This window comes from Leptonychotes weddellii, chromosome 3 (genome assembly GCF_054177405.1).
Source record: "Leptonychotes weddellii isolate Sample4059 chromosome 3, ASM5417740v2, whole genome shotgun sequence".
Classification (NCBI taxonomy): Eukaryota; Metazoa; Chordata; class Mammalia; order Carnivora; family Phocidae; genus Leptonychotes; species Leptonychotes weddellii.
The window spans coordinates 111,103,512-111,114,750 of record NC_138371.1 but is presented as its reverse complement, the minus strand read 5'-3'; the positions used below and the strand labels follow the sequence as shown (position 1 = coordinate 111,114,750).

Below are 11,239 nucleotides of genomic sequence, written 5' to 3'. Positions count from 1 at the left end.
AAATTAATTTGACTATTTTTGACTAGGTTGGTGTTTTCTAACTAGTTGCTAAGTCATTGGTTCAATCTAATAATTAGATTCTGATTGCTGATTGCAGTTAGCACGTATTAAACTAATCAATTAAGGGGCGCGTGGGTGGCTCAGTTGTTAAGCATCTGCCTTCTGCTCGGGTCATGATCCCAGGGTCCTGGATCGAGCCCCGCATCAGGCTCCCTGCTCAGCGGGAAGCCTGCTTCTCCCTCTCCCACTCCCCCTGCTTGTGTTCCCTCTCTCGCTGTGTCTCTCTCTGTCAAATGAATAAATAAAATCTTTTAAAAAAAAGAAAAGAAAAATAGTTGAAGTGAATAGGGTAAGTAAATATTTAGCTTCACTTTTTAGAAAGTCTATAAAATAGTAATATTTATCATAAAGAACTCTTATAAAACATTGTCATAAGGCAATCTTTAAAAATTTCCGTAATAAAATTACTTTGGCCTTAAACATTATACTTCTAAATTGAGACTAACTTTAAAATTAATTTGACTATTTTTGACTAGGTTGATGTTTTCCAACTAGTTGCTAAGTCATCGGCTCAATCTAATAATTGGATTCTGATTGCTGATTGCAGTTAGCAGTTATTAAACTAATCAATTAAGGGGCGCCTGGGTGGCTCAGTCGTTAAGCGTCTGCCTTCAGTTCAGGTCATGATCCCAGAGTCCTGGGATTGAGCCCCGCATTGGGCTTCCTGCTCAGTGGGAAGCCTGCTTCTCTCTCTCCCACTCCCCCTGCTTGTGTTCTCTCTCTCGCCATGTAGCTCTCTGTCAAATAAAATCTTAAAAAAAAACTAGGGGCGCCTGGGTGGCTCAGTCGTTAAGTGTCTGCCTTCGGCTCAGGTCATGATCCCAGGGTTCTGGGATCGAGTCCCACATTGGGCTCCCTGCTCAGTGGGAAGCCTGCTTCTCTCTCTCCCACTTGTCCTGCTTGTGTTCTCTCTCTGGCTGTCTCTCTCTGTCAAATAAATAAATAAAATCTTTAAAAAAAATAAATAAATAAAAATTTAAAAAATTAAAAAAAAACTAATCAAGACAAAACTCTTGATTTTTTTCTTTTTTTTTTTTTTAAGTAATTTTTAAGCCATTGTGGTCTTTAATGTATGGTCCTTTGACCACACCACGAGTTAAAATGTAGACTATTTTTTGATGGTGTAGTTTGATTTCTTTTTTAAGTTTACTATTGCTTTCCTATTCTTTTGAGTTTTCCTAAGCAATAGACTCTCTCTCCCCTTTTCCCTAATAAAAAAAAGAAGGAAGAAAGCAACGGTCTCTAGACTCACAGACCTGATTTCAGCTTGTCCACTTATTAATTACAGTTCTGCTACTTTCCAATTGTTTTTTCCAACAAAATACTTAACTTCCCTGAGGCTCAATTTCATCCATATGATGAAAATATCCACTAATCCCACTGTGTCATTTAACTAGTTTTGTGACCTGAAGTAAATTATTTAATCTGTCTGAGCCTCAGTTTTCCCATGTATGAAATGAAGTTATCTTAAATGAGGTGATACGTAGAACCGTGCCCGGCAGTTAATAAGCCTTCAACAAATGTTGGTTTCCCTCCATTATCTTCCATCTCATCCAAACCCTGCATGTCTTTTAAAAATTTGCTTGAAGTTTTGTTTGCTATAATCTTTCCTTTGATAGTTCATAGCAGTCTCTTTTTTCCAGAGTCATTGCACCATACCTTGGTTCTTAAATTGATATGGATCAGCATTATATTGGGAACTTATTAAAAATGCAATTGCTTAAAAAAAAATCCTATTCCTGATTCTTTGGGTTTGGCATGGGGTCTAGGGATCTGTTTTTTGCCTTTCTCCTTCAGATTTTCTGATGCTTACTAGTGATCATAATTTCTCACTTATCTGTTAATAATTATATGCTTCTTATAGTTTATATTTGCTAGGTAATTATTATATTACTATTTAACCTTTAGGTTGTCGTAGTTTACACACCAAATATACTGTACAGTTCACATGGGCAGGAAATACCCATAATAGTGCTATGTACTTAGTTTAGAGGGTGATGGTAATGCCCCACCTTTTTTCCTTGCTGAAGTATAGATCCAGTTAAGAAATCAGATGCGGAAATCACATAGATGAAGATTCATATACAAGTTTAATTACCAAAAAAGTTGTTTGGGAAATGTGGCTGAGGTTTGCAGCAACAATGAACTTCCTAGTATTGCACTCCAGAATTAGATTGATATAAACCTCAAGTTTCTCCGCCTATAAGAATGGAGCTTGTCCCACTATACTTACTGTGTGATAGAGAACAGCCCAGAACAAATGGCTGTCTTCAGTTAGACAAATCCCAAATGGAAAGGGAAGGGGAAGTGGCTGAACCTCAGAATTTTTTCTTTCAAACTTATCAGACCAGTTATTCCCGCTTACTCTAGGGAGGAGTTAGCAAGAAGGTAGTGTGATAGGCCCTAAGGAGTTAAAAAAAAAAACACCACTTTAAGTAAGCATCAGTGGTTTGATTAAAATTCTAATGCCAAAGCACTAAAGAAGTCCAAGTTAGTGAAATGGTTTAAAATCATTCACCATTTTGGGGCTCCTGGCTGTCTCAGTCAGTAGAGCATGTGATTCTTAATCTTGGGGTTATGAGTTCGAACCCACATTAAGTGTTGATTACTTAAAAATAAAATCTTTGGGGAAAAAATCATTAACCATTTTATTTTAGTCATTTATTTCACCATGTGAGGTGAACTGTTTTATTTCATAATGAACTCATAAGTGAACTCATTTTATCATAATTTATGCTTCATATAATATGCTAAATGCAGGTTTTGTAAGATAGCAAAACAAATAGCAATGTAAGTTGAGGAATTTGAAATATATATTGAATTAAACAGTTAAAATTCATTTGTACAAAATCATTTATATAAAAACATTCTGTTTTTAAGGTTTTCCAACATTATGGAAAAGATAATTTGAAGATTGTGGCAGAAGATGTTTTAAGACAAATTGACAATGCCTAAATGTTCTTTAGAATTCTAGTCATAAACATTGTTGGGTCAGTTTGCATTTTAAGTTACTTAAAGAACATCCATTACATTGTTTGAAGAATTTATACATGAATGACCACTTATAGAATCCCAAGTACAAGTATAATCAAATCTTTCATCTGTATTTAAGCTGTTTACTACATAGAAGCATGTATAGAGCATACTAGCCCCAGACCCAGTGCACTCATTTGGCTCTTGTATTTTCTAATCATGTAGGCATATTTGACAGCAGCTTTCAACCTCAGTTATTATTTTGCTAGTCAGGAAAGAAATTTCAGAGAATTCCTTTTATTTTCCAGATGTAGTTTGTAGTCCTTAATAAAATGTTTGGTTTGGGTACTGATTAGCTTTAGGATGAGATCTCCCATGATTCTTACAGTAAATGATAGCTGGTAGTATATTTTTTCTGACTATGGAATATATAGACCCTGAATGTTGCTCAGTTGAATCTTTAGAGCTTATAAGTGGCAGTTAAATGAAAAAAACAAACAAAAACCCACCTGGAATAAATTGACAATTTTTTGAAAATGAAAGTGCAAAGAGATACAGGAAAGTTGGGAAGTGTTAAGATATTGTGCCAGGAATAATGAATATATTTACTACTTTCAGAAACTCCCTTCCAAGACAGAAGAACTAAGTTAAGTGGCTTCACCAAGAATCAGTCAGATCCATTCTGTAAGATAGGTCTTTTCAAAAACTAATTAAAATGAGACACCAAAGAAACATGATAACCAAATGCAATGCATGGACTTTGATTAAATCCTGGTTTGAGAAAAACTGCTGCAAAACATGTTTGGGGAGAATTTTAATATGCCTAGCTATAGAATATGTTTGTGAATGTATTTTTTATTTTCCTATATGTGTTAATGGTTATTACGGTTATGTAGGAGTATTACCCTTTTTTTTTTTTTTAAGGAGATCTATCTGAAGAGTGTTTAGAAGTGAAGTTATCTTCAATATTCAGAAGGGTGTGTGTGTATGTGTGTATATGTACACATATATACAAATAGGAAAAACAATGTGTTTGTTAATATGTGTAGTGTTAAACACTGAATCTCTGGTAGATATATGGGGTGTTGTCATAGTGTAGTTTTCTGTATGTTTGAACATGTACTATAAGAAGTTGGGAGAAAAAAATCTTCCTCCAGATATTATTCTGTTTTCTTACTCAGCTTTACAAAGGCCTCAAGAGAGTGTATCATCTTGGATAGCTGTTGTCTCTACCTTCCTCTGTTTACTCTTTGGCATCCAGGCCAGTCAGGCTTTCATTCCTGCCTCCCCACCAGCACTGTTGATTTCCACATCAGCATTGACATCCATGTTGCCAGATCTTGTAGTCATTTCTCAGTCCTCATTTTCCTTTTCCCTCTCAGCAGCATTTAACACACTTGTTGATTCTGTCTTACTCTTGGTACTCTTACTTCAAGTCTTCTCCTTTGCCTTTTTAGTATTTCATGCTGGTTCCCATCCTCTTTAAGCATTGGAATGGCTCAGAACTCAGATCTCTTCTCAATTTTCATTCACTCCCTAACTAATCTTACCTTGTCCTGTAGCTTTTAGTACTATATAGATGCCAAGACTTCCAAGTTTGTATCTCCAGCCCCAACTTCTCCCCAGAACTTCAGGCTCACATATCAATCTGCCTACCAAATATATTCACTTGATGCCAAGTAGATAGACAAATTCAAACTAAATATGTCTAAAACTGAATGCCTGAGTCTCATCAGTCACTTCTGTTCACACCCAAACAAAACAGAGCACCTGTTCACTACCTACCACTCCCATATTCTTCCTCATCTCAGTACTAGGCACTTCATTCATCTAATTGGTCAGGTGAGAAAGCTTGGTATCATCTCTGACTCCTTTTTTTCCCTCACACTATACATTTAATCCTGTAGCACATACAGTCAGCTCTACTTTTAAAATATATCTAGAACTAAGCACTTCTTCAACTCTCACCACTACCGTCTTAATCCAAGCCACCATTCTATGACACATTGTAGCAGAGTTTCTCAACTTCAACACTATTGACATTTGGGTCCAGGAGTTCTTTGAGGGGATGGGCTGTTCTTTGCATTGTAGGATGCTTAGCAGTATCCCTAGCCATTACCCACTAGATGCAAGTAGCAACTGTCTTCTCCCATAGTTGTGATAACCAAAAATGTCACCAGACATTGCTAAAATGTCCCCTGGGGGGGCAAAATTGCCTCCAGTTGAGGACCACTGGATGATAGCAATAGCCTCCTGTTCTCTCTACTTCCTTGCCTCCCCACAGTTTATTCTCCATCTAGCAACCAGTGTATCACATAAATGTATCAGTAAGATCGTGTCATTCCTTTGCTCAAAACATTCCAGTGGCTTCCCATCTCATTAGGCACAAATCTGTAAGAAGTGCCTACAGATTCCTTCCCTACACACACACACACACACACACACACCTGTTGAAAAGCAGGTTATTCCCATTGTTCAAAGCTTTTTCTCTTTATGCAAATTGGAAAGGACACCCCTTTCACTAGGAGATGCAGCCACTTACCCTACTTTATTTTTCTTTACTGCATCATTTACCAGTCTACATCTTATATTTATTGAATGATTAGTAAAATTTGAAGTATAATAATTATACAAAGTCTAGAGCTTTAGTAATGTGTACAATTGTAAAGATGTGCCAAGATAAGTGCTGACATTTCAAGAAAGGCTTAGCACCTAACCTAACCCAGAGATTCTTAAAAGATTTCTCAGAAGAAATGTTGCCTAAATAGAACTTAGTCTGGTAGTATAGAAGGAGAGAAAGGTATTTAATAGTAGAGGGAGAAGAGAAGAGGGGAGCAAATTATTAGTTCAGTTTTGAACTAACTCCAAGGTCCCTCCATGAGATTATTCCATCAGGTAGTTAAGAGATAGGAGTCTTGATCTCAAGAGAGACATCTGGGCTGTAGATACAGATTTGGGAATAATCATTAAGTAGGCAGAAATAGAAGAATGTTTACATGTCATAATTGGAAGGATAGGCTTGAAATGTATTCTGGTAACCAAGAATATTCCCTAATCACAGCCACAGGGGGAAATGTAGGTGGGGGAAGATAAGAGACTGCTGATTGCTTCTCTAAGACAAGGGAAACAAATGAGATAGGGTCAGTTGGTCATCATACTTTAGAACTCTTTCCCTTACTTCAGTCTGGTTTAAACTGAATAATTGTTCTTCCTCAGGGCTTATCGAAGTGTTGATTACATCAGACAAATAGAGCCTGCTGGTTATGACTAGTCATAGGTATCAAGACTCCTAACTTTTATGCCTTAGAAAAATCAGTTTTTCAAACTTGGAAATTTGGGCATGGAAAAGCTTTAAAGTGTGGATTATGAAGTGTTCTTTTTATCTCATTCTTATACTTTTAACTTGGGATAGTAAACTAGCATGTCTTAGTCTAACTAATAGTCATCTGTTATACAGCAAACTACTCCAAAATCTTCTGGTTTTAAAAAATGATTATTTCTCATAATTCAGGTCACTGTAAAGTTCTTCTGCTGGTCTCACCTGGGTCCACTCATGCAGCTGCAGTCAGTTCGCAGCTTGGCCTGGGACTGAAGGGTCTAGGGATGGCTGCACTGACATGTCTGAGCCCGAGGTGCTGCCCGTCAGCTGGGCATCTCTCTCTGCAAGCAGGGTCTCCTCATTCGTAATTTCCCTTGGGCTTTGTAACATGGCACCAGAAGTATTCCAAGAGGGCAAAAGCAGGAGCCTACAAGGCTTCTTAATGCCTAGTCTCAGAAGTTGTGTAAGATCAGTTCTTTTGCATTCTGCCACACTAATATGTATGCAGATTCTCATTTAAACCTCACAACAATGCTATAAAAAGTAGGTACCATTATTATCCTCATTTTTAAAGTGAGGAAACTAAAGCTCAGCACTTAGTAGTTTGACCACAGGCACCAAACAGGTAAACCACAGAACCAAACATGGGTTTCAGTTTCTCCTTACCAATCAGCAAACTTTGTGATGTTGATTTATCTGAGCCTGACTCCTCATCTGTAAAATGGGAGTAATACTACTATACAGAATTATTCTCAGGATTGAATGATTTGCTTTCTGAAGTACCTAGCAGAAGCAGTTCAAGATGGTAGCATAGGAAGATCCTAAACTCTTCTCCTCTCACAGACACACCAAATCTACAGCTACGTATGGAACAGTTCCCTTTGGAAAAGACCTGAAAACTAACTGAACGGTTCCTCTACAACAGTTCCTCTAAAAGGGCCACATAGAGACTGGTGGGAGAGGCAGAGATGTGGTCTCACTAAAAACCCCATCTCCAACATAGCAACTCACAATTGGGAGAGATCTCACAAATACAACACTTCTCCCTGAGGAGCAAGGGGTTCCTGCCTCACATTGGTCACTACAACTCTTGTGACCTGTATCAAAGAGACAAACCCCCGAAACCTAGCTTTGAAAGCCAATGAGGCTTACACATCCAGGAGAACCAAGAGACCGTAAGGGATTCCACTCTTAAAGGGCTTGCATGCAGACTCCCTCATCCTAGGGCCCAGCACAAAAGCAGCAGTTTGTAAAGCACCTAGACCTTATATGGAGGTGATTCATTTGCTAATCTTAAAGCATGTGCCAGAGGGGTAGGGGCTTGTTGTGCCTTTCTCTGGGGACAGAGGCACTGGCAGGTGCCATTTTTGTGCTCTTCTATCTTGCTAGTGCCAGCAGGCACATAACAGTCGCAGTACTCTCCTACTGTCCCACCAAAGCTGCAAGCACACCCAGCCCATGTACCCCCCCACTCCATTGCATAAGCTGGCAGGCATGCCCTAACCCTGTGCTCTCCTGCTGCCTTGCTAAAGCTGGCAGGTGCATAGCCCACATAGGGGATATCCCTTGAGTGCCTGGCTCTGGAACAGACATTCAGGTCCAGGAAGCCCAGAGAATTCCAAATCAGCTGACCCCAAAGAGATCCACTCCAAAACAAATTATAATTAAAATGTCAAAAGTTAAAGAGAGAATCTTAAAAGCAGCAAGAGAGAAATGACATGTTACATACCAGGGAACCTCTATGTGACTATCAGCAGATTTTTTTAGCCAAAACCCTGCAGGCCAGAATGGACTGGCATGATATATTCAAAGTGCTGAAAGGAAAAAAACTTCCAACCAAGAATACTCTACCCAGCAAGGTTATCACTCAGAATTAAGGGGGAGATAAAGTGTCTTCCAGACAAGGAAAAACTGAGGGAATTCATCACCACTAAACTGGCCTTATAAGAAATGTTAAAGGAATTTCTTTAAGCTGAAAAGAAAGGACACTAAGAAAACCTATAAAAGCAAAAATCTCCCCGGTAAAGGTAAATATATATGGTAAAAGTAGTGGATTGATAACTTAGAAAGCTAGTGTAAAGGTTAAAAGACAAAAATAGTAAAAGTAACAAACTGTAATAGTTAAGGAATACACAAAATTAAAAGATATAAAATGTGATCTCAAAACATGGGCAGGGGAATAAAAATGTAGAGTTTTAGGGTGTGTTCAGACTTAACTTGCTATCAACTCAGACTGCTAGATATAATATGTATATGTTAAAGGTAAACCTCATAGTAACCACAGAACAGAAACATGTTAAGTTACACAAAAGGTAATGAGAAGGGAATTTAAGCATAACACTCCAAAGTCACCAAACCACAAGGGAAGAGAGCAAGAGAAGAATAAAGCAACAGAGAGGAGCTACAAAACAGCCAGAAAACAATTAACAAAATGGCAATAAATATATACCTATCAATAATTACATGTAAATGGACTAAATTCTCCAGTCAAAAGACACAATAACTGAATGGATAAGAAAAACGAAGACCTACCTACATGCTGCCTACAAGAGACTTCAGGTGTAAGGTTACATACACAGACTGAAAGGAAAGGGATGGAAAAAGATATTTCATGCAAATGGGAACCAGAAGAAAGGTGGGGTAGTTATATTTCTATCAAAGAAAAGCTATCTTTTGATAGCTTTTCAAAAGATAAACAAAATTGGCAGACTTTCAGACTAAGAAAAAAGAGAGAGGGCTCAAATAAAATCAGAAGTGAAAAGGGAGAAGTTACAACTGATACCAAAGAAATGCAAAGGACCATAAGGGACTACTATGAATGATTATATGCCAACAAATTGGACGACCTAGAAGAAATGGACAAATTCCTAGAAGCATACAATCTTCCAAAACTGAATCATGAAGAAACAGAAAATCTGAATAGACCAGTTACTAGCAAGGAGATTGAATCAGTAATCAAAAACCTCCCAACAAACAAAAGTCCAGGACAGCTTCACTGGTGAATTCTACCAAACATTCAAAGAGGATTTAAAATCTATCCCCCTCAAAGGCTTTCAAAAAATTAAAGAGGAGGGGATACTTACAAACTAATTTTACAAGGCTAGCATTACCTTAATACCAGAACCAGAAAAGACACCACAAAAAAAGAAAATTACAGGCCAATAACCCTGATGAATATAGATGCAAAAATCCATAACCAAGTATTGGCAAACCGAATCCAACATGCGTTAAAAGGATCATATATCAGAATTGAGTGGGATTTATTCCAGTGATGCAAGGATGGTTGAACATCTGCAAATCAACATGCTACACCACATTAACAAAATGAAGAGTAAAAATCATCTGATCACCTCAGTAGATGCAGAAAAAGCACTTGACAAAATTTAACATCCATTTATGATAAAAACTCCCAACAAATTGGGTGTAGAAGGGACATACCACAACATAATAAAGGCCATATGGTCAATTAGTTTATGACAGAGGAGCCAAGAATATACAGTGGGGAAGGGACAGTCACTTCAATAAATGATGCTGGGAAAACTGGACAGTCACATGCAAAAGAATGAAAACTAGTGTACTGTCTCACACCGTAAATAATAATTCACTCAAAATGGATGACAGACTTAAATGTAAGACCTGAAACGTAAGACTTAAGTGTTAAAGACTGTAAAACTCCTAGAAGAAAACATTAGGTGGTAAACTCCTTGACCTGTCTTGACAATGATTTTTTTGGATTTGATTCCCAAAGGCGAAGGCAACAAAAGCAAAAATGAATAATGGGACATCAAACTAAAAAGCTTCTGCACAGCAAAGGAAACCATCAACAGAATGAAAAGGAAGCCTACTGAATGGGAAAAAAATACTTGCAAATCATATATCCAGTAAGGGGTTAATATCCAAAATATATAAAGAACTCCTGCAACTCAATAGCAGAAAAACAAGCAATACAATTGAAAAATGGGCAGAGAATCTGAAGAGATATTTTTCCAAAGAAGACATACAGGTGACCAACAGACACCTGAAAGATGCTCAACAACACTAATCATTACAGAAATGCAAATCAAAACCACAATGTGCTATCATGTCACACCTGTTAGAATGACTGTTATCAAAAAGACGAAATAACAAGTGGTGTTGAGGACGTGGAGAAACAGGAACCCCTGTGCACTGTTGGTGGGCAGGTAAATTAGTGCAGCCACTATGGAAAACAGTATAGAGGTTCCTCAAAAAATTAAAAATAGAACTACCATATGATCCAGTAATTCCACTTCTGGGTATTTATCTGATGAAAATGAAAACGGTAGTTTGAAAAGATAGATGCATCGCTGTGCTCATTGCAGCATTATTTACAGTAGCCAAGATATGGAAACAAGTGTCATATACACACACCCACAATGGAATACTGTTTGGTCATAAAAAGAAGGAAATCTTGCCATTTGTGACAACATGGATGGACCTTGAGGAAATGAAGCAAAATACATCAGAGAAAGACAAATACTGTATGATTTCACTTAAATGTGGAATCTAAAAAAAAAAAACATAGATACAGAGAACAGATTGTAGGTTGCCAGAGAGAATGGGTTTTGGGGAGTGGACAAAATGGGTGTGAAGGGGGTCACTTCCAGTTATAAGAGGTGCAAACATCCAGTTATAAGTAAGTCATGGGATGTAATGTACAGCATGGTGACTATTGTCAATAATACTGTATTGCATATTTGAAAGTTGCTAAAAAAAGAAATCTCAAAAGTTTCACAAGAAACAAATTTTATGTTGTATGGTGACAGATGGTAACTAAACTTGTGATCATTTCCCAGTGTATGCAGATACCAAATCATTATGTCATACACCTGAAACTAGTAAGTGTTGTATTGCCATTTATACCTCAAT

The 11,239-nt window shown here is 37.5% G+C and overlaps 1 protein-coding gene across 1 annotated transcript in view; it reads left to right on the top strand.

Moving 5' to 3' along the window:
* HSPH1 (heat shock protein family H (Hsp110) member 1) overlaps window positions 1-9,088 on the top strand; it is a 467,085-nt gene extending 457,997 nt beyond the window's left edge. The window contains exon 16 of the mRNA XM_081814803.1: window positions 9,050-9,088. Within this exon, the coding sequence (XP_081670929.1) occupies window positions 9,050-9,073 (24 nt within the window). The 3' untranslated portion in view covers window positions 9,074-9,088. The remainder of the gene's footprint in view (window positions 1-9,049) is intronic.
* Window positions 9,089-11,239: the final 2,151 nt, after the last annotated feature.